At 50.0% G+C, this 23415-nt stretch overlaps 1 protein-coding gene and 1 long non-coding RNA gene across 8 annotated transcripts in view; one reads left to right on the plus strand and one right to left on the minus strand.

Moving 5' to 3' along the window:
* PRDM16 (PR/SET domain 16) overlaps nt 1–23415 on the plus strand; it is a 526795-nt gene that overhangs the window by 14323 nt on the left and 489057 nt on the right. For 2 of the 3 annotated variants that reach the window (XM_074975911.1, XM_074975909.1), the window contains exon 1: nt 6258–6390. The exons of the other annotated variant lie outside the window; for it this stretch is intronic. In XM_074975911.1, coding sequence (XP_074832012.1) covers nt 6354–6390 — 37 coding nt within the window. In that variant the 5' untranslated portion in view covers nt 6258–6353. Of the gene's footprint in view, nt 1–6257; nt 6391–23415 lie in introns of those variants that run through there. 3 annotated transcript variants of the gene reach the window in all.
* On the minus strand, nt 3267–6145 carry LOC142001058 (uncharacterized). Of its 5 annotated transcripts, none has more exons than XR_012642384.1 (3): nt 6004–6145; nt 4849–5829; nt 3267–4574 (listed from the first exon to the last, which is right to left on the minus strand). It is a non-coding gene; the product is annotated as an uncharacterized LOC142001058 (long non-coding RNA). The 5 variants fall into 5 exon arrangements; XR_012642386.1 differs by lacking the exon at nt 6004–6145 and having other exon boundaries at nt 4849–5087; nt 5413–5893; XR_012642385.1 differs by lacking the exon at nt 6004–6145 and having other exon boundaries at nt 3267–4118; nt 4240–4574; nt 4849–5893.

The following is a 23415-nucleotide window of genomic DNA, read 5'->3' on the forward strand; positions in this document are numbered from 1 at the left end:
TCAGGGGGCAACTCGCATCTCCTGGTGGGCATAGGGAACAGCCTGGCCGGAGAGATCGGGAATCGCCCCTTTTCCATAGTAAAAGGGCGGGATCCGTCGCTGCTCGGTGTAATTTACCGAGCGGAGCGTTTGAATGGAATTTAACAAATCATTTAGCGTTTGCTTTAACTTTCTTCCTACGAAAGGTTTGGGATTAATTAATTTGTGCTGGCCTCGTGCTAATACTAAGCGGATTTCCAGGGGGCATGTGGGCATTCTAGTATTCGAAATGGTTTTTTTAACCCGCTGAGCTTGAGGTTTGAAAGGTCCCTTTGATCTTGTTCGCAGCTGCTTGGCTTAGCATTTGCCCGGGTATTCTCCCGCTCGCGGTATATATACACAGCGGACTGCAACGAATCTGAAGGAATTCTTAGACTGATCGCGCTGCTTTCAGATAGCTACGTGACTGCAGATTTTTATGGCACATATTCAGAGCCCCGAGGGAGCCAGAATATTTTTGCCCTGGAAATTAATAAACTGCACCGAAATTAGTTTTTGGATCAAAATATATTTTAACGTTTAAACATAGTAAGACAATGCTGTGCTTTAGGAAGACCTGGGCACTAACAGAAATATTTCGATTTTATTAGCCTGATAAAATCGGTATTTTTCCTCCTTTTTCCCTCCTAATTTTCTCGGTAGAAATGTCTTCAGAATTCTCGTCGGTTTCGGTTTTTTGCCGCGCAAAAGCCCCGCGAAATTCCTTCTCCGTCTCCTTGGCGGAAGAAAGATGCTGCTTAAGCAGATGTTTAGAGGTGTTGGGTAAACAATGTGTTTTTTAATGAGTATGCAAATGAACAGCTCTTTAATTAGGGAAGGGGCCATCGCAGTTTATTAGCTAAATAACATGCACTTTTCAAAAGTGGCATAAATGATTCCCTGATTCCTTTAAAAAATCATCTTAGGAGGAGCTTTAGAAGGTATTTCAGCTCTCCTCGGTTTTACTCAATTTCCCTCCTCCTTTTAGCTGCGGGCGAGGGGAAGGGGCACAGGGGCTGGGCAAAGCAAACCCTTTCCCAGCAGAATTCTTGAGCAAACAGGAGCAACGCGGAGCTTTTCCTCGGGGCAGGGGCTACGTCCCAACTCCCGGGTTCTTTGAGAGCAGGGACTATGGGGTGCCCGGTAGCCGAGCCTTGGGATTGCCCCCTTGTGCAGGGCAGCACTCAGCAGCTGGCATCTAAACCAACTCCAACTTTGCCCTGGCCGGGCGATGCTGATGGAAGTGAAAGCCCTGCCACTACCACCCCCGCCGGCCCCGGGCACTGCCCAGGCCAGTGGCTGCTATTGCCGTCTGTCCTTAACTGCCCTCAGCTGCCCCGGGCTGCCCCGGCCTCCCTTCGCACCCGGGCTGCGGCGTTTCCTTGGTTTATTGGCGGCAGATTGGGGGGTGGGAGGGTGAGCGTGACAGTGTTACCGTCTGACCCGGGGCTCGCTGGCACTAGGGCGCGCGGCCCCTTCTACCCCCGGGGGGTGGGGGTGGGGGCTCCGTGGGGTTTCTTAATAATTCTCTGCCTAATCTCTCTACACTCCTGGCCAGCCCAAGCGGCTCCGCACGGGCCGCGGCTCCTGCTCCAGCCATGTTATCTCCGCCGCTGGAGTCTGCTCTGCGACTCGAAATGCACGTGCGCTCGCAGCTCGCGGGGTGCGAGCCGGGGGGGCTCTACAAACCTCCCAGCCGCCGGCCAGGTGCTGCCGTGCGCCGAGGCTGCTCCCCGAATGGGGCCCCCTGCAGGTGTTGAACTCGGCTCCTGGCGCACAGAGTGGCGCCTGCGGCCTATTTTCAAAGCCAACTTCATGAAGTCCGGAAAAGTCGGGACCGGGGAGGAGAAGCAACCCCGGGGCGCCAACAGCCCGTTAAGCCGCGCGGGGGGTTGTGCGTGGACGCGGGCCCGGGCTGGATTCTGAACCAGGGGACGCGGAGGCAGATCCCACGTAGACTTTCCAAAGGGCGATCCCTGCCCCTGCGGGCAGACCCACGCCACCCCTGCAGCGCCTGGGCTGCGCGCGGTTCTTCACGGCGGCCGGTGCGCAGCACTCTTTCCTCCCCAGGTGGCCTGCTTTGAAACTGTACAGGCCAGAGCACGGGGGGAGACCCTGCCCGAGGAGAGGGGGAGGGGGAGAGAGCGCTCTGCCCAAGTCTGAAACCAGCTGCAGGCGCGCACCAAGCTTCTGGGAACCCTGGCGCGCTACCGTGCAGCTCCGCAGCGGGGGGCAGGAATCGCCTGCGCCCTACTCCGCTACTCCCCAGTGTCGGCCGCCTCCTCTGAAATCGACACGGCTGCAGAGCTGCTGGGGGACGGAGCACACGGGTCTTTGGCCACCCGTTCGCAAGCGACTCCCTCCCCCAGCCCAGCAAGGAACAGGGACCCCCGCCCCCGTATCCGTGCAAGCGATACGTATTCAAACAGGTGCAAAATGGGATCCGAGGGATTTCTTTGTACAATCCAATACCCGGCTAGCGGGGCATGCGGCTGCACTCCTCTGCCGCAGTCTGTGTTTGAGAAGGGCCGGCTGGCTCTTATTTCGGGGTTCGCTGCGCACCCGCCTTCCGTCTCCAGCCTCATTTCTTGCCCCGCTGGGAGGTCAGGTCTGAAATGCAGCAACACAACCCTGGCGCGGAAATCAGAGACTGGGGAAAGGCGTGTAACAGGCGCACAAGGCGGCTGTCTCTTCCGCGCACCGACTCGAACCCGAAGCACCAGCACCTAGCCGGAGCGCCGTGTAAACGGACCCCGCGCCTGCCTTTGGTTCAATGCTATTTTACAGCGCGACACCATCGAACTAGATTTTTGACGGAGCACAAAGGGAGCGTGGGACAAAAAGCGGAAATTTTCGTTGAGTGACAAATGTTTCCCTCTGTCCTGAGCGGGAAAGCGCGCGTCATATTTTTAATAATTTCAAAATAGAAACACCTTGTGAAATTATTGAAAACATGCAGCGTGTTTTCCCGACGGGGACAGAGGAAAACGCCTGTGTACACCCACACTAACTAACTAACTACACTTTGGGGTTTGTCCTTGTTTTTAATGCCTCCTGCATCTCTCCCCCCATGCGCTAGGATAAATCCTATGTCCGTTTTGTACCTGGTTTTCTTTTGCGGAGGGGAGAGAAACGAGGTAAAACTGCTCGTGCCGAATGCGGCATTTTCTTCTTTGTAAATTAGCGTCGGCCTGACGGTAGGCGAAGGAGGAAGGGATAGGGGCCCCGAAAAGAAATCCGTTTGGTCCTTGTTACAAATTGTGCACAGGTCATGTTTACTACAAGATAGCTACAAATACAATAAAATAAAATGAATTCCCAGTGCGGCTCCCGGCCTCTGCGTTCGGAGCCCTCCAGCTCGCCTGCTCGGGCATTTCATTTCCTGTTTAATTTGTAACGAATACATAAAATGAATCCTTTCGAAAGCAGCGTCCTTCTGGGTCCCGAGGCTGGCTAGAATTCTCCGCGCAGAAAGCCCCGCGGCTGCAGCGGGGCCAGGGGGTCCGGCGCGGCTGGGCCGGTTCTGGAAGGAACGCACGGGCAATGCTCGGCATTGGGCCAGCGTGGGACAGGTTCGGGATTAAGAGGAGTTGCAAAGCGAGGGAAAGGGGCTTTCAGTTATACCTTTGTGCAACCTGAATTAGCCGCCGTTTTACCCTCTGTCCGGCTTGGCAGGGGACTCGGGGGGGCAGCCACTGACTCTTCACAGGTGAGGGTGATTTTTGACCTCGGGTAGCTCAAACTCCCCCCGCGCACCGTCACTCAGCCAGAGCTGGATTGTAGCGCGGGAGTTAAATATGTCAGCTACCAGCAGCCCGCTCCGCAGCGCATGGCTGGGTTTTAAGTTCCGGAGCTCTAGTATCTCTGGCTGCGCGCGGTAGTGCTATTCGTGCTCATGAGCAATGCGAGAGACACTTGGTATCTTCGGGGGCCAACCAAGAATTCTTTGCACACAACTGTTTTGTTTTTAAAACAGCCCCGCGTGCAATTAGCAATAAGCCGCCTTTGGAGCCTGCAGTTAAAACTGTTCTGCCGTTCAGACTCGAGACCTGTCTCAGGGGAGTTGGGCTGGACGCTCAGATGCATCTCTGCTCAATCGGCTTTTTTAAAAACAAAACAAAACAACAGCCCACGGGGGGGTGAAGGTTTTAAACGTCTGTTTTGCAGAAAGGGCTCATGGCCAGTAAAACGGAGGGAAAAACAGCAGCTAAGCACGTTTACCGGAGCGCGCGCCGGGGTCCCCTATACCAGCTCCTTGCAAGGCGGGGAGAAGACCCACAGTCTGGGTCGGAAATATTTCAACCGCGGGGAGACGTCAGGGCTACTGTTCGCACGTTTCAGCTGCCAGCCGCCCGGCTTTCCCAGCTCAGGTCCCCGCGAGGAAGCGAACCCGGCGAGCAGCAACACAGGCTCGGGAAAACGAGCCGCCCTCGGTGTTTCAACACTCTGAGCGACACGTGCTTGGGGGTTTCGCTGTATTTATATTAAAATATTGGGCTCCTTCCCCTCCCCAGCTATTACTCAATCAGCAGCAGCCGCCAGGGCCCTGCTCCCGTCTGCAATTAAAGAGAGCATTGAGAAGGGGAAAACCGGTAATTAACAAGAATAATCCCCCCCCCCTCCCCGCGCCCGGTCCACCTGCAGTGCAAAAGTTCAGCTGCAGCCTGGTTTGCAGGGCCGAGCCAAAGCCCGGCTACCCTCCCCCGTGGGCTGGGAGCGCCCTGGGGAGAGGCTCCTGCCAGCAGAGCCCAACTTGTCCGCACCTTCCCGGCTCGTGTTGGGCTCTTGCGGAAGCCGCTCTCCCTCCATGTTAATCTCATTAAATCCTACCTCCGCCTTCGGCCGCGACCGTCTGACCTGGCCACGCCAGGCCGGTGGCGGGCGCTTTCTCCGCAGTCCCAGGCGGCCCATCAATCACCGACCTCCTCACACCTCGCTTCCAAGCGGGGCTGCCTGACCTGCCGGCCGCCACTTCCGGGGCTCCCGGGCCAAGCCGTTGGCCCTGCCGGGAGCGCGGCCGGAGCTGTAACTTTCCTTTGGCGTCCGGGAAACGGCTCTGAACTCGGTACCTGCAATGCAAAAGCAGCAGCAGCCTCATCCGTGCTCCCTCCAGACCTGGGCTCTGTGTCTCCGACTGCCCCCAGCCCCTGCCGGGGGTAGCAGCTCTCCCGGCCAGCAAGGGACACCCTCGGGCCAGTCCAGGCAGGAGGGTTGGGGGGACCAATGTGGAACCGAGCTGGGACCTTTCGGAAATCCACACTCAGGTGCCTGCCCAGGCTTTGGCGCAGAGGCGCCCGTGTAAGACGGGGGCAGCTGGGGCTCTGGGGCACGGCAGCCCGGCACCCTCCTTCTCGGTCTCCTTTGAAAATACCGCCGAGCGGGTTTTTAAAATACCTTCGCACGGTGAGAATGAATAGTGGAACCAAAGCGCAGGGACCTGCCGGCCACTAGCCTGCCTGCCGCCTCTGTGCTAAATGCGCCCGCTAACAGCCACAATTCCAGCCCCCTCTTAGCAAGACACGGTTCCCCGTGGGCACGCGAACATGTGTGCGGGCCGGGCGTGAGCGTGACTACACAAGAGAGTGCCGCCCGCACCCCCAAAGCCGACCGCGGCGGTTCCCATTTGTCCCGAAAGTGTTCACCCCTCGCGGAACGCGAGGAGCCAAGCAGCCAAGTCTCTCTCGCTCCGGCGTTCAAAAGAGCACGATCCTCGTGAAAACCGTGACACGACGGCGTGGTGCAAATCACAAGGCGTGTCCGGAGACAGCCGCGCGCCCCTCCGAGCCCAGACCTGTCACCAACCGACCAAACCTGCGGCGCAAAGGAAAAGCCACCGAAAAGCACTGAAAAAGTTCACGCACCCCCCCTCCAGCCCCCCAACAAGGCTGCTTAAAACACGCGCCACGACCAAGGGACCCCCTCTCCCCCTCTCCGGGCTACACCATTGCTAAGGAACCGCGGCAGTAATTAATCAGAAAGAATCACCTCTGGCCAGGACGGGACCTTGATCCTTAAATATTGTCCAGTGTGTCAGGTCAGCAGCGTGCAAAGGGTTAGGCGGAGAAAGGGCTGATTTTTCTTAAAGGGGCAGCTCCGGGAAAGGCTGGGACGGTGCTGGGGGGAGATAAGTGCTCTGAAGAAGAGGATAGGAGCAGAAAAACGCCCTGACGGTGATGAATACATTGGAAAGTTTTTTTGGCCCTGGTGAGGGTGTCAGATTGAAGGCTCTGTGCGCATGTGCGAAGGTGTCCAAACTGACAATGCTGGGGAGATGAAGATAGTCTGTAGCTGCTTCTGGACTCAAGGAGGAGGAGAAGGATCCACAAGCCGCCAAGATGAGATCTAAGGCGAGGGCGAGGAAGCTGCCCAAAAGTAGGTCCTTTCCTTCCCTTCTTCCGCTCCCAGGACCCCCCCGGGGCCCGCCGGCGCTGCGGAGCAGGGGGCTGCGAGTAGCCGCGGGGCGGGAGCCCCCGGGCTCGCGCCGAGAGCGACAGAGATGCGGGCGAGCCCCGCGGGCCACCCCCTGGTTTGTGCGCGAGCCTCGGGCCGGAGGCGCCGCGCGGCTTCCTGCGGGCTGGGGCGCTGCGCTGCGCCCCGGCGGGGTTCGCTCGGCGCGCGCGAGGGGGGGGCGGGAAGCGAAAGTTAGTGCGGAGTTGACGAAAGGGGAGAGCAACTTTTTTTTTCCCCCGAGCCGTTCCGAGCCCGGCCCGCTCCTGTTCCGGCGCTGGAAATAGTGGGCGCTAGAGCTCCGCGTTTGGGGCGGAGAGCGCCAGCCAGCCGCAGCGGGCCGAGCCCAGCGCTCTCCGGCCCGGGGAGTTAGGGGCGCGCAGGGCAGCGGACGTGCCCCCGGCGGATCCCGGCTCGCTTCGGCTTGGACTCGCAGGACCCTTCGGGGCAACCCCTGGCCCGGACCGAGTTAGCCGCTGCCGGGGGGGGGCGGGGGGAGGGGGCTCTGGGCACGCTGGGATTCCGCCGTTTCAACTCCCAGGCGTTGCGGCCGGACCCCCCCCCCCCGGACCTGCGCTCTGTGGCTGGCAAAGCGGAGCGCTCACACGAGCAGCCGGCTGGGAGCCTTCCTCCCACCCCCGCCGCGTCCGCTGGCGGCGGTTCCCAGCCGGCTCCCTGCTCGCTAGGGGGTTTAGGCGCCTGGAGAGTCGCTCCGAAGCGGCGCTGCTTTGTTTACCGTTTGTTTTACTAGTGTTGTGGTTAGTTTCTGTTTCGCTCCGGCTTTGTGCTAACGCGCCGCGGGCCGGGCGCTGAGCCTCCTCCCCGGGGTGCGGGAACACGCGCTAAGCGCCGGGCTGGCTGCTTCGCTTAAACGCGGCAGCTCTCCTCGGAGCGCCCGGGGATGTGCGGGGCGCGCGCACTGCTCACGTAGGTCGTGGCAGTGGAGAGGTGAGACCTGTGCCAGGTAAGCAGGGCGAGGTGTGCGCAGCGGCTGGAGCCGGGGCCGAGCAGGTCGAGGCTGACACGCCCAGCGGGGCTGGAGGAAGACAGCGACCTCCTCGCTGAGTTGAAAAGTAGCGGAGGTGAGAGCCGCCCCGGCCCGCCGGCAGGTCTGGGCCGGGGCCGAGGCCGAGGCCGCAGGCCGGGTGCTTTGCTAGGTAGCAGCTTCCCCAGCGTTTTGTTCGAGGACCAGGGACATTTTTCTCGTGCTTTGCCGGGCTCGAGTCCTGACTCCAGGCAGCGGCTTGGCCCTGCCTTCGGCTGCAATGGCTCTCGGCCGCTCGCAGGACGGGCGGACTCCGCAGACAGGCTTGTTACTAGCGCCAGCCGCGTTTTCGCTTCTAAGCCTGGCGAGGCGACGCCAGAATTGTTTAGTGGAGCCGCGGAAAAGGGGCGCCCCAACCCCTTTCCTTCTCACAAGGACACCGCGCGGCGCCCGGGCAAGGCCCAGCAACTTCACTGCCAGGGGTGTTTTTCCACGAGGCTCCATCAGGCCCCCGCCTCCCCTCCGAGTTGTGTCAAGTGCGGAATATACGCACCCCTTCCCCGCACTGAGCCGCGTGGCTGCGCGCCCACGAAAGCTGCTTACAAAGGCGCGCGTGGCTTGCAACGCGCTGGGCCCACTTGGAGCGCACGAGGAGGGAAGTCGCTTTCCCATTAATACTGTGATTTGCACCCCTGCCTGGCACGTCCCGTGTGAAACACCCCGGGTTATTTGTTGCCTTATATGTAAGGAGCTGAACGCTATTGACCCCCCGCCCCCCATGGAAAAGCGAGGTGGAGCCGCAGGGAGCGGGTTTCATTTCGTAGCTCTAGCAGCTGCGCTGAGAGTGGGTCTCAGGCGGACTTGCGCCTGTCCCGACCAGCCGTGCATATGCCCCCGGGGGTAGACCTGGGTGTCCCCAGGAGCTGCAGGAGGGACGTGGGAACGCGCCAATCTGTCCGCAGGGCCGGAACCAGGGATTTGGCTTCAGCCCTCGGCGCTGCAGGCAAAGCGCGGGTCTTTCGCAGGCGCTGGAAGGGTCTGCCCGGAAGGCTGCGCTCTGATTAAAATCAGGCGCTGAGTGCAACGCAGGGCCCGGCGGTTTATGGGGGTCCAGCCCAAGGCTTTTTAGGGCTCATAGTGGGAAACAGGAGCCCGAAGCTGGGGCTCCCCTGTGCCAGGAGCGTGTATTTGCGAAACAGCCGGGACACCGCCAGGCCTCTGCGCGGCTCTGGGTGTAGCTAACACAGTCGGCTCCTGCTGTTCCCCCGCCACAGCCCCGTTCCCGAGCACACCTCTGCAGCCCTGCTCGTGACGTGTCTCACCCATTCATGTCGGCTTGTAGCTATTAATACCTCCCGTCTCTGCGGTAAGGCGAGCCACACGCCTGCTGCGGGCCTGGGCTGGAGGCTCGCGGTGCGCAGTCTATTAAACCCACCGTCCGCTGGAGAATTTCATTTCATTGGACAATATTTTAAGCAGATGTGAAGCTCTCCTGGGAGTTCGACTCTATTACCTGATTTCCAAAGGGCTGGGGAGAGAGAGAGTGTGTGTGTGTGTGTGTCCGTCCGTCCGTCCCCGTCGGGGGGGTTAGAGGGAAATTCTGGGTAATTTCACTCTGGCGCACAAGGGAGAAGGCTGAAGCAGTTCCTAGCTAGACATGCAAATTGCTTTGGATCACTCGAGACAATTTATCTGTTGGGACAGGAGCCTTTCGGCTTTAATGGCTGTAAATCAAAAGATTAGGGGGTACAATAAGGTAAGGGCCAAACTCCGGGATCCCACAGCCGGGGAAGTTCCACGCGCTGCCCCACGGTGTAGCGACCAGCTTTGCGTCTGGCGACATCTGCACGGCGAGGTGTGTGTCTGACGGGGGTTTCAATGAAGCGATCTCGGCTCCAAAGCCCTGTGCTGCTGCGCCGCCGCTTCACCCCGACGGGCGCTTTTCCTAGCTCAGGTACAAACGCCCGAAGGAAGGCGCACGGTGCGGGTTGCGCCGCTCGGTTTCTCCCGATGCGGAGCGGGACAACACGGGTGCGCGCGGGGTGCGAAAAGACCAGCCAGCGCTCAGCACCCCGCGACCCGGCCGAGCTCCCGCACACATGGGCCCGCGGGGTGCCTGCGCGCCGGCTCTCCCGCCGGTGACACGCTGACCCCCGGCTGCAGCGCAGCCGCTTCGCGCTCGCTCCACTTCCAGCCCCCGAGGCGCTTGGGGCTGTCCGGCCGGCGCCGCGGTCCCCGAAGGAGCAGCTCGCTCGGCGCGGGCCTTGGCCGGGCGGATCGGGCTTCTCCTCGGCCGCTGCTGGGCCCGCGCCGGGGCGGGGAGCTGAGCTCGGCCGGGCCCCGCGTCGCTCGTGGCTCGGAGGCCCCGGGAGCAAGGGGCGGCGTTTTCCTGCGGCCCGTAGCCGCGACCCGCCGCTGCCGACGCCTGGGCCGGGCCGGGCCCGCAGCGGGCCCTGCGTGGGTCTCCCTGCGCCCCCGGGGCCCTTCCTTGCCGGGATCACCTCTTCCAGCTCCGAGCGCCGCCGGGGCGCTCCGACCCCCCAGCCGCGCGCAGGGGCCGCTCCCCGGGCGGGGGGCGAGGGTGCGTGTGCGGCGGAGGCGGCCACGCTCCAGCCATACGCATCACACTTCCCCGGCCCCTTGCACAGCAAACCGGGGCGAGGCGGGCGTGGCCGGCGCTCCGCTCTGCTCCGCTCCGCTACCCGCCGGCCCTGGACTGAGCGCCGCGGTGGCCACTGCAGTGGGAGCCCCCCAGGCGCCCGCTGCCTCCTGCCCCGCCCCGCCCCGGCAGTTCGCACCAAGCGCCTCTGTCCCCCCGCGCCCCGGGGCGGGCGCTGCGCTGTGGCCGCGCGGTTCCTGGGGACACGGGGGAGGGGTGAGCGGCTCGCGGGCCCGGCGCTGGAAATTAAACCATTTGTTGTCACCTCGGCCGGGGATTGCGCCGGAGGCGGGCGGCGGTTAGCTCGGGCGCCGCTGCAGAGCCGGGGCCGGGGAGAGCAGGGGACCGAGTTCCTTGGTGCGCGCCGGGCGCAGCTGGGATGTCCCGGGGCGGGGGTGTCACCTGCAGGGAGGGGAAGCAGAGCGGGGCTCTTCGCAGCCCCCGGCTGGGAAGCCACTGGCCCGTCTCTGGGAGGCAGCTGGGCTCCCTGCTTCAAGGGCTCCGCTTGGCGCAGGCCCTTTGGCGTGTAAACCCAAACAGGTGTAGCCACTCCGGAGGCGGCCAGCCAGCCCCGGCGGCGCGGTGACCTGCCTCCCCCCCATCCCTCTCCCTGGCCCCTTCCCCTTCCCCTTCGGCCGGAGCGGCCTGCTCCTGGGCCATACCGCGCTGGCGCCAGCCCCAGCCCCAGCCCCAGCCCCAGCCGCGCCGGAATTCTCGCAACGCCTCCCTTGCCCCGCTTCAGGACGGCTCCCTTCCAAGCCCCCTGTGGAAGTCTAGAGCTGGAGCAGGGCTCAAAGCCGGCACAGTTCAGAGCAGGCCTGGGAAGTAAGAGAGCCACCCAGCCCACCACTCTGGCGGGGTCCCACTGGGAAGGAGCCTGATGCTGAGTGACAGGTGGGGGGAGGTGAAATGTGACATTGTGGAGGAGGTTCTTCGTGCTGTGGCACTAACCCCACGAGTGATTTTTCCTTCCCAGCAATTGGGGAAACCTGGATAACAGTTTTTTTCTGTAATGGACCTCTGCTAGCTGCTGCCGCCCTGTTTTATTAAGTTAGGCAATTAGAAGCCTTGGTGGGGTGAGGGGGGGAACTGCTCTGGTAAATAAGGTGATGGATAATTAGTGTTTCCACAAAATTTATTCCAAAGTCTTTTTGGGGAATTTAGATGGTCGGGATTCTTCACTCCCCACTCATGTTAACTAAAATTGTTCAGGGCTTTTCTTTCACCCAGTTTGCCAGGGGAAAGCTGCAAAAAGGGGACAAATACAAACTGGCCTCTCTGAAGTCCCAGGAACTTTGCCAAGTAACTAAAACCTGGATTATTTGGTCCAGGATTTTTTTTTTTAATGTTGTTGAACTTGTCCATTAGCTGAAGAGTTTTAAGATGGCAAAGTATTTTTCTGGAGCTGAAAAGGGCACTGCAAATAAAGATTTCATAACAACAACATAGCTGATGCACAGAGATTAGTCTGATATTATGTGTAGTTTGTATTATGCAGACACCTCTACACTTATGCATACCCCAGCACGTTTGTTAGATGGGTATAATGGAAATATATGAAATGCACACCGAAAGTAACACATGATGTCCTTATCATGACATAGTCTCACTGGGGTAGCTGTGTTAGTTTGCAGCTTCAAAATAAACTAAGTAGTCCCGGATCACAGTAAAGGCTAACAAATGTATTTATTAGGTAATAAGTACTCCAGTCTGAAGAAGCAGGTCTTACTCATGAAAGCTCATTACCTAATAAATACATTTGTTAGTCTTTGAGGTGTTAAAGGACTGCTTGGTTTTTATCATGACATAGCTATACATATTAATGGTATCACCTGTGTGTGTATAAGACGGTAAAAAAAACAGAACACATGATGTAGCAAGTTCTATGCTTATATCTAGCTGTATAAGCAATGTTAATGGGTATGGCTAGAATTATAGAATTTGACAGAACCTCAAGAGTTCAAATGCACATCATGTATACCTGTTCTCTGCACACATCACGACCTATGTGTATCCTATCTGCAAATACATGACCATTTTTAAAAAAAAAAACTTTATCCACATTTAAGTTTTGTGTTTGAACCTGTAGTGTGAAACTCCAACTGACCCTTAAAAGGGAAAATGCGAGCATTTAATAGACCATAAAAAAATTAAAAGAATTGCAACTAGAGCTTTCTGTGACCAAATGTTCAATGGAATGGTTAGGACTCAGGGTGAACAAAACGTCACTTTCCCAGCTTTTATGTGTGCCCTCCCTCAGCAGACAGGAGAATAATAATAATAAATGGGGAAAAATAGTTCTGAGAACAGATAAGTTTCTAAAGCATTAAACTGGAGCACGCTAGCCATACCCGAAATGTGTGCAATCTCCACTCAGTCCTGGGCAAAAGGCAGTGCAGACGGTAGGCTTTCACAACACAGAGGCAGTGTAATTCATAGCTGTCACTCACTGTAATAATATCCCAGCTCTTTAGTCGGACGTAACCATGCCGTGGCTGGTGATAAAGGAATGCTCCAGCTTGCCTGCTGCATAGAGGTTACACCTGTCTGCATGGGTTGCACTGTTGGCTGCGTAAATAGGCTCAATTGTTAAGTGAAATACCTTAAGAATCTGACAAGGGAATCTTCTGTGTGAGAGGGAAATATCCCTCTATGACATGGCGCCATAATGTTTGTAAAGCACTCTGAGATCCTCAGAAGGAAAGACCCTATTGAGTAAAAAGCATTATTATTGTTATTATGACTATTATTATTATGGCTTACATATTTTATAAAAGCCATGTAATGCTTAATCTAGTGCTTTGAGTCTGAAGGCCTCAAGAAGTTTGCAAACATTAAGGAGTTTAAGCCTCAGCTGCCTGCCTACAACGTGGGGACTGTAATTATTAATTTCATTTTACAGGTGGGGAAACTGAGGCAGAGAAGGGCCAGGACTTGTCCAAGTTTTCTCACACAGTTGATGGCTGACCCAGAGAGGGAAAGGAAATCTCTCCAAGCCTAATTCTGTGCTTTAATCACAAGACTGTCCTGCTGCGTATTATTCAGCGTTCCTATTCCATTTTTTTCATTCGTGGTGAACTTCTGATAAATGAAACTCTTCTGCAGAAAAATGAAGTGACTTCAATGTAAGATTCCCCCCGGTATATAGAAATGACAATAATCTGCCATATCTAGAGAGGTGGAGAAACTGGTGAGCTGAAGGCCTTCACTTCTGCAAAATGAAGCTATTCCATCCTTCCATCCTTGGAATATGTAACTGCTTTCATAAAATATTTTTTGTGACCAGTAAATCGGAACCCAAATGTTTCCAACAGATATCTGTAGAGGTTAAAACCTTTACTGAACAATAGGCATTCTCCTTTGCATTTGCAAAATATGTATGTTAAATTGCATAACTCATTATTGGTGAGTAACCATTCCACTAGCCCAGTATTTTTTACCTACAGTGAAGTAGAATAAGAAGTATGTACTAACACAATTGATCTTAGACTCTGGGATATCAGTAACCCCTATGCATGCCTATTCCCATAAATACATCAGGGCTCCACATACTCATTAATGTGTGCTCATCTGGAAGAATTGCATGACCAGAGGGATCCTTCCTATCTTTACCTGTGATCTCATCACCTCTTTAAACTCTTGAATTGCCAGGCTGCTGTATCATGGGAGTTTTAGTGTTTGTATTATGGTTGTGCTGAGCAGATAGGGTCCTGTTGGGCTAGGCAGGTCTCAAACATACCACAGAAACAACTCCTGTTCTGGAAAAGCTTTTTGGCTGCTATTCATTCGCTGCGTGATATGGCCTTCATCACAAATAAAAAGGACACATGAATTTCTCCGTCCAAGTGAGCTTCCTTCATCTTGGATTTGAAGGACCCAAAAGAGGCTGATCATTTGCATTGTGATCAGAAAGAAATTTCCCACAATAAGGTGAATTATACAGGTTTAACATCCTTAGTAATTAGGTCTGAATTTGGGTCCTTTGCTTCATGTTGATTCATGGCTAATTCTGCAAGGAGTCTTCATGGAGTAAAGCAGGTCTCAATTTGAGCCAGGGGACTAAATGTCACTTTGTAGGTAAGTTTAGGTGGCACTTGACATGTTGACAGTACTCATTGAAGCATTCGCCATTGGGTGGGATACTGGTCTGGGGGGGAACTTCTGTTTGTTCATATAGTCTTCCCTTGCATGCTGTCCTAACAAGGTACCTCAGTATTTCCTCTGCAGATGAGTGGGCCATGTAGTCTCACTGTCCACTGAACCAATGATCTCTCTGAGCTGCCAATAAGGCCAAGAGGTAGTGATGACAATTCTCTTGCTGACCTTTTTATCAGTCAGAAGACAGACCGAGAGGGTCAAAGCACTTTCGATAATCACTCTTACCTGATGGTAATTTTTAGTATATCTTTGTCTGGAACTCTACGTTCCATAAGTAGCTGTGTTCCTGTAATCATTACAAGGAAGAAGCAGGAAGGAGGGCAAGTGAATCCCCAGAGAGAAGTGGGTGCACAGCTACTATGCAGGACCAAAATAAGTAGAGGGTGATATAGTTTCCTCTTGACTGATTTAAATATTTCAGGTGCTTCATTCTTAAGATGTTGTTATGGGGATTTTTTTTTTTTTGCCTGTCAAGTCTTTCATCCAGACCCCAAGACACAATGCCCTGGCACCAGATATTAGGGACAATTTAGCCATCATTACTAGATAACACAGCTAGCCCTTTTGAGATACCTATTTACTTAATAGTTAACATTCTGTAACCAAAAAAGTGTGGGGAGGTGGGGCAGGGACCAGTCAGACTCTAGTGAATGCTCTGCTTATTTTATATCCTTTTCTAACTATTTCTGTCCATGAAAATTGGCTTAATTATATCAATGGAATGTTTTTTTTCCAATTCTGTATGCAATTAGTCCATCTTGCTGGCTGCAATTTATTTTAATAAAAAAATAAACCAGTGGTGTGTTCAGTTCCTTGGCCCCTAGGGACAAATGCGATTGGTGTGTTTAATTTCATTAACTACAATGCGGCCTACTGGAAAAATGTATAAAATCAGCTTTATACAGCTTAAACACTGGCATTTGAAACAAATCATTATTGCATTAGCTGTCACACTGGTAATTCTAGAATCCAAGACAAAAATATTATAGCTGTTTTTATAACCCTTTGCAAGTATACTGTTAAAATAATTTGTAACCATTTTTAAAACATGGCCTGGTGCTTTTAGTTAGAATATTTTATCACCCCCAAAGAAGTCTGGCTATTCATTATCACACAGGCACGTTTTATGAATTGATTTCTATGTTTAGTAAAACCATGTTTCTCTTTCTGAAGATTCCAGAACTAAAGATGGAATTTTAGCACTCAACTATGATTCTTCCTCTGTGTGTGTTTTAAACCCAATGCATGTAGCTGCACCATTGCAGCTCTGTCTTTTGGGAGAGAGGGTATGAGGTCTGTTTCCCCAACAACATAAATCAGAAGGTCAGGCAAAGTAAGCTAATGTCCCAAATGCACCTTCCTGCTCAGGTAGCTGATTATGTGCTACACAGCATGCAGTGCTCATTAAATGTGATACTGAAGCATTTCCAGTTTTTGCTTATGGCATCTAGTTTAATTAAATATTTTTTCTTCTGATTCCATGAAAAAGTATTTTGGGGCACAATCTTCCTTCTCTTGACTGATACAGTGTTCTCTGGGGTTCAGTGGGACATCTTATGCACACAGGATCAGGATTTGAAACTTCATGTCTAGTTTGCTGAATTTTCCACACCTAATTTATCCAGACTCGTCATTTTTCAGCTACAGTTATTTTAGCCACCATGCCATCCTCCAACTTATTTGTTAATACACAGGCATATTTTTTTAACCTCAGCTCAAATTTCTACTGTGCCATTGTCCTGTGCTGATGAATACCACTCAGCTATAACACTGTGTTTTAATATGAATTAGGCATGTGCATATCACTTAAATTGAACAGATAAACATCTTATGTTTAAAAGAAAAGTGGGTCTGATCCATTAGTCTTGTGTATTAGCATTGATGGAGCTGATTAAACTGGCTGAGAATCTGGGCCTTGCGACTATCTATAAAATATAGAAATATTGGAGTATGGAGGGTTTCAGAGAATTTTCTGTTAGCATCTGGAAATCAATATATCAATAGAAAAATGTCCTTTTTTATTTATGGAATGATAAATCTTATGATCTCAGCAGAAGGTTCATGGATGCCTAGTCTCTGGAATTGCCAGAGCTTCCTTTTAAAGGCAAGAAACAAAGTCCAGGTGTACCGAATAAGGAATGTCTTTGACACAATTCAGCTGTTCTCTTGGGTGCCCCATTCTCTCCCCTCCTGCTCCCCCAATGTAGCTATAGATGTTCTTTTCCTCATAATTTAAACTGTGTTCACTTCTAATAGACACAAATATGTGGTGTGACATAATCTCTAGGCTTTCATTGTGCTACCACCACTGCGAGAGCTACTTGCCAAAACTTGTGGCTTTGCTGTTTGTTCTCACTTGAGAGAACGCAGAAGGTGGGGCAAAATGTCCCATTTCGGACACAGAAGAGCCTTAGTCAGATTGCATTGAATTACAGGGTCCTTGGATTCCTCCAGGGTTCTACTTATTGTCATTTTTGTGCTGAGTTTACTAGCCTTGGTATTTTGGTGGCAGTGGTACTCAGGTATTGGATTGTTATTCTTAAAGGAAAAGATTTGTTTTGTTTCCTGCTAAAATAACAAAGTTGCAAAAAGAAGCTAAAAAAAGGACTCATGTTGAGGGCCCAGGTCAGCAGCTGAACCCTAAAACCGGGTTGTTTTGCATTCCAGAGGGAGCTAGTGTTATGGGTGATTTTGCTGAAGGTAAGGCTGAACGGGTACCCTCTACAAAGGTGAACGAGCTCCTGAACTGCTATGATTTGTGGGGCACTATGGAGAGTGCAAGGGACTGAAATTGCATAGGGGGAAGAGGGACTTGGCACAGCTCCTTTGATCCTGCTGCTGTGGTGAGGTTCTCTGATGGCAGGCTGGGAAAACTGAGACCGGAGAAACAGCATTACATGATCAGGTGTGGTGCGAGTGGAGAGAAGATGCTTTCTCCAGAATGCTGTGGCAATCCCCTTATGCAAAGTTTATTCATTCTGGCTTCATCACACAAACCACAGCTGTCCTCTAACTTCATGGATAGACTATTGGAGTTTCTGCTTCGCTTCTCTTTTACCCTTCCCCAGTTATTTTCCTGAGATCCTACCTTTTTGTCTGAGAAAAGTGCAGAAACTTGGATGAAGAGTTGTTGAGGCCGTGTGGAAAACTTATCCGACTACGTGAAACTGGGATTGGTGGGTGTGGTGTATGCATTTTAAAAAGAGTCCTTAAAATCCCCAAAGAGCGCAGTCAGTGGGTAGGGCATGTGGGATTCTGGGCTTTGGGCCTCTCCAAACCTCTGTTTCTCCAGCTGTACAAGGAGGTGACGGGCCTTTCCTGTCTCCACCATGCTGACATCCCTGGATGAAAAGTGCAATGCAAGCTTATTATTATTAACGATTTATGAGCCTGATACAGCTTCTATTGAAGTCATTTGTTGCCTTTCTACCAACTTCATTAGGACCAGAACTTGTATTCTATTGCACCGATTTGAGCTTACACATTTTCTTCTTTCTAAAATGTCTTCTAAAAATGTTTTGCTTTCATGCATTTTGCGCCTTGTTTTGTATTTTAAACCTTTCACTATAATTTGCTATTGTTTGTGCTCCCCGAGGAGAGGGCCTGCAGGGATCACTCATGTAAATTAAAATATGTTTTAAGAAATTGCTGTAGTTAAGGCTCACAAATGGTTTGTCATAAAACAGCGTTACAAAAAATATTTTTCTGTGCATAAGAAAAGCACTGGTTTCATTTTATAGTTTATAACAGTCATGAAATAAAGAACATGCACAGCCAGCAAATATTCGTATATATACATACACACACACACACACATACACACATGCACATACATATTTATTTTAGAATTATCAAATAGAAATAAAATCAATTTTAAATCCCTATGTGGCATAACAACTATATTTGAACAGCCATTAATGCCTCATGGAAAACTTTGGAAAGCCTTCTACTCAGAAACAATTCTGCTCATATATCCCATATACAGTGAATGAAAACCAGATCTTTGTTTCTTTGTGGGGACTTAGACTCTGGATGAGTTTTTTCGTTGCAGAATAGTTAAAATGAATTTGAGTCAGATTTATGCCTGTAGAATTCAGAGCAGAATCTGGTCGACAGTCTGTGTGACATGATAGTTTACTTTATGAATGAGATGAGATGATTTTGACAAACAGCTTCCTTAGGACTAGCAGCTGAACATGAGGTGCTGCCATGACCTCTTCTGTCCTTAATAACTAAACTCAGGGAGTGCTGCTACTTTCTCAAGAATTTCAAAATATGATATTTAAGATGAATTGTCACAAACCAGAATATTTCATATGTCCATTTTAGCTCTTTAAGATTAATTTTAGTGCTTTCATTCATTTCCTTTACTGTAAAAAAAAGAGCAAAAATTCCTCTGAAATGAAACGCAATCATTCTCTTATATAATATCGGAAAATTTAATTCTGGATTCTGTCCCCCCACTAATGCATGTATCAATGTCTATGCAGATGTAAGGATATATTGGGTACCCTTCAACCTACAAAAGGTGTGGGGGAAGGGATTATTTCCACTTCAAGGCATATATTTATCTTTTTCCCTGGTAAAGTCAGTTAATACTGAAATTTTTATAGCTCTTTAGCTCCTAATGCTGAGAGAGAACTCTCTGTATTTGAAATGTGTTGAGTGGTTCAGTATAATTCTTCTAAAAAAATCCCCATCTCATGTTCAGAAACTTTCTCATGATCTGTTTTCATAAACATCTTTGCAGTCACATGAGTCAGCATCCAATATGATGCATAAATACTGATTCATATAATAGCTTATTCTATTCTAGTTGTGCAGGAAACATGTTTTTAAAATACTTATACAACCATATTTACCCAATGGTCTTTAACTACCTCTTTAGAGGGATTGGAGGGTATCGGGCCCTTGCAACTCTTGTTTTGGAAATAATCAAAAGCCATTCCAGCAACTTATTTCATATTTCTTTCAAGTGGCTTGTCTGTGGAGTCCGTCACTGTTGTGTTTGGGTGCTTCAGAATCTTAGTGAATTTTACTTCTCAATGCTTCTGTGCTGTAAGGAAATATCATTATACCCAGTTTACATCTGGAGAAACTGATGCAGATGGATGGATAATTTAGCCAACATCAGCAAGAGTTAGGCACAGATGGGAATGACACATGCATCCCTTTGAGAGCCTAACCCTCTGCCTCAGCTTCTCCTTAGAAGCCATTGCTCTGTTTGGAGTGAGAGCATTTATGTTAATAAAAATATCTAAAATGCAGTTAAGGTGAATTAGGTTTAAACCTTCTATTTAACGCCCTGAAACACAAATTCAGCAAAAGGAGCTCAACTTCACAACTCCTTGTAGATAATCCTTTCCCCTTCTCCCTTGTAATTCAGACCTTACCCTGTTGCTGATCCATGTGGAATGCCTTGAAACTGGTAACTCAGTGCTGGTTTGAACTGGGACATTCCTGGGCTGTGCTGAGTTCACATCACCTACAGAGGATTACCTGATACAGTGGACCTTCTCCACAGCCTGAGTTTCATCTATAATCAGCACTGCAGTTTGTACATCCTGTTGAACAGGCGTCTTTCCATTGACTTCCCTGGATTTTGGAGCAGGGCCTGAAGGGACTGGCCAGTTTAGGAATTCATTTCTATTTCATTTACGTCTGAGTCCACTGTGAGCAGGTTCTTCTCTATATAATGCTAATTGAACCCTACCTAGTATGGGTCTGGTATGTAATACATCTGTTTTCATGGAAGAAAATGCTGTCTTTGTCTCCTCTGCTGAAGTCCTTTGTACTATGACCTAGTGTTTAAAATATTCATAAATAAACATGATTTTATCTGTAATTTATTAATGTGTATTAATGTGTCCAAATCGCCTCAAAACAAACCCAATGGAGTAATATGTTTTGTCACAATTTCAGATTCCCAGCACAGACAAAGTGAACCAACCCGGCTTGTTTTGAACAACACATTTCACAAACTGGAGACAAATAAAGAGCTTTCAGATTCTCCAGTTTTCTGAATTATATTTAACTCTTTGGGTTTCCCAGATAGTTTCAGTTGACTGAGATGCGTGAGAGTGTTTTGCCATGTGAATGATCCCTTTTCTTTCATTCAGTCCTGTTAGTGAAATTTAAATCTGTGCAAGTTTAAGTGAGAGGAATCCAGGAACAGCCACACACCCGTGTGTGGCTGCACGTGTGTGTATACACGTGTACGTATATATTGTGTGTGTGTGTGCACATGTGCGTGTATGTACAAAAGATTAAACAAGGAAAAAGAAAGTGGAGTCCTTTAGACCAGCCTTGTGCCTTAGTGCTCACATTAAAAAAAATAGGCTCTCTTGAAAAATTACAGAATTATCCTTGCAGTGTCGGGTTCCAAGATAATGATGTGTCTGTGTGTGAAAATATTAAATTGCAATAACATGCAGAGTGAGTGCCTTTCTGAATGGGGTATTCAGTTCACAGCTTGGACTATGCATAAAGCTAGTGAGTGACAGAATACAAATGGTGTCATAAAACATCAGGGGAATTTGCAGCCAGTCTCCATCTTTTTGATCTATATTCTATCTATCCGACTTGCTTGCTCGATTCATCTTTTGTTAATGAAACAGTTAAACATATTTAATTATTTATCACTGTTTAATGTCAAGAGATATCAAAAACAAGTACATCTTGCCCCACTTCACATAATGGGAAGACTTCAAAATTGAGTCTATTAAAATCTGGTCTATTTCCTGTCCAAAGATGATTTTTTAAAAATGTCTCTTTTGTTTTAACATTGTAATTGTTTGGTGCAAGTGCTTCCTTGATAACTTCCCTGGTAGTGTAACTTATTTGCAAAGATGTTGCTCACTTCTTCCGTGGCTGACTTTTCCCACAGAGAGAAAGTATGAATAATGCGGGAAAAATAGGTGCCCAGTTCAGTCAGAATAGTTACACATAGTCAGCCAGATCTCTGCTGGTGTAAATTGGCCCAACTCTGAGATGAGCCAGCTGAAGGTCTGGCTGAGTTACACACATTACAAAAAATGCTTGAAAATATTTCTTGCAGCAAAGGCCTGTTGTAACCCCTCCATCTGAAAATCACTCTAGCTGAGAGCTATCCACCTCTGTTTAGTGACCGTCTGAAAGCCCTATGCACTCTGAATGTTTTTATGGCTGCAGAGCATGGAGAGTCTTTTTATATGTAAAAGTTCTAAAGATGGCCCCTTTAACCTGCCTCAGTTCTGCAATGTTAGGTATAGATAGAGCAGCTGAACTGAGAATCTCTTGTTCTGAGATGGAAATTCCAGAATGGTAAATCCCAGAGTCTAAGTTCTGATTCTTCCCCCTCCCTGGCCAGGTGTTAATCTTCACCCTTGGAAGGTTAGGTTGAACTGCTAAAAGCCACTGTTTGTTATTGAATCTCATCTGCTAATTATTAGTTAGGCGAGGTGTTCAGGATCCATCTCTGCCCTGCCGCCTGGGTCTTCTCTATTGGCAGCTTTGATAAGGGATCATTCTTTCCTCTGTGCCTGAGCTCTCCCTTTACCGAGGGTTTTAAATTGCTTTCCAATCCTGACAGACTACCCTCGTTCAAAGAGAAACGGGGAGGAGGTTGACGGTTATAGTTAGTCTTAGGAGTCCATTACCAAAGGACAGATTTCGGTTAGGATCTCCTGGGAGATGCCCTTCCTTGGCCCACCAAACAGAGTATTGCATTGTGAGGGAAAGAGGCTGGAGGATAAAGGAACCCAGCCCCACTTCCCTCTGACAAAGAATCTTCAAGACTTTTACTCAGCAGAAAATGGAATAATATTTCTGGGTTTCCTATAAACCTCATTTTCTGTGGGGTACTTTAGGTATTTTTGCCTTTGCAAAATGTGTGTGTGAGTGTGCAGGGAGGCCTTAATTATGAAATAGGATGTATCTAAAGACATCTCAATGCCAGTACAACCACAAATGAACTGTGGATTGTTCATCATATAGGTCTTTTATTTATTACTTGTATTATGGTATTGCTGAGAGGCACAAGCAAGATAAAGGCCCTGTTATGTTGGGTGGCATCCAAATACACAGTAAGCGACCTTCCCCTTTGGGAATATAATTTTGTTGCATATAGTGGTCACCTTTAAAGTGTGCCGGCTTTGCCCTGTAGAGATCGATAAGGTTCTCTCAGTAGTTGGAGCATTCCAAGTAGTCCCTTTGAAAAGTACAGGAAAGATGTGGAGTACTGCAAATACTACCATACACATATCTGTGCAAAATTGGCACCTATTTAAACGGTGCTCCTGTATGTTCTAGGTAGGCTGTTTCTCAATATGCTGTGCAGATTGGTAGCTATGTATACCCTAGAAAAATCTCAAGCAAGGGACGTTTTCTGCTTGTGCATAGGAGAGAGCTCGTTCATTTTTGTTCTTCAGGCAGAGAGATCTTAAGAGTTAAATAGATTTCAAGAAGATTTAGAAACTGTCAGAGAAACGTATTTTCCTAGTCTAAAAGGAAAGTGCAAGAAAAAAGTCACAATACACGATGAGCACAGTCAGTGCTTGTTAGCAGAGGTATAAAATGAGAGCTGGCATGTTGGCATTTATGTAGCACAGTACACCATGCTAATGTTTCATTTCACACTGTTTGAAAGATGTTGGTACAATAATGCATTATTTTATCATCTCTGCTTTCTAGGCCAAATTTCACAGTCCTTATTTAATCAAAATTTCTGTTGGCAACCTTCTTCCATTCTTTCGATGTTCATATTCTACTGCTCTTGGCAGTTGGGAAAAAGTTAAGTTCAGTGCAACAATGTTTCACTTTTAAACAGTGTGAGAATTGATCTTTGGAATGGCAAGGCACTCATTTGCAACCAAAGTCAGTTTGCAAGCAAAAGTCAGACCTGAGAGACTCAAATGTGCATCTTGTTAATGGTCACTGCAGCCTTAAACCTAAATTAAGACCTATCTAAAATCAGACATGATTTTGAAATCCTTTTGCTAGGTCACTCAGATCAAAGTGTATCCATTTTCCTGGCCTGCATGAATGATACTTTCATTTCAAGTCCTTTTATTAATGTAATAATTTCAGTTGTCAGAACAAAGTTTACAGGCTGAAACACACGTTAAAGATAAACTATGATCTCAAAGTTAATGCTGTCATTGTGCACTCC

This window comes from Carettochelys insculpta, chromosome 23 (genome assembly GCF_033958435.1).
Source record: "Carettochelys insculpta isolate YL-2023 chromosome 23, ASM3395843v1, whole genome shotgun sequence".
NCBI classification, from domain to species: domain Eukaryota; kingdom Metazoa; phylum Chordata; order Testudines; family Carettochelyidae; genus Carettochelys; species Carettochelys insculpta.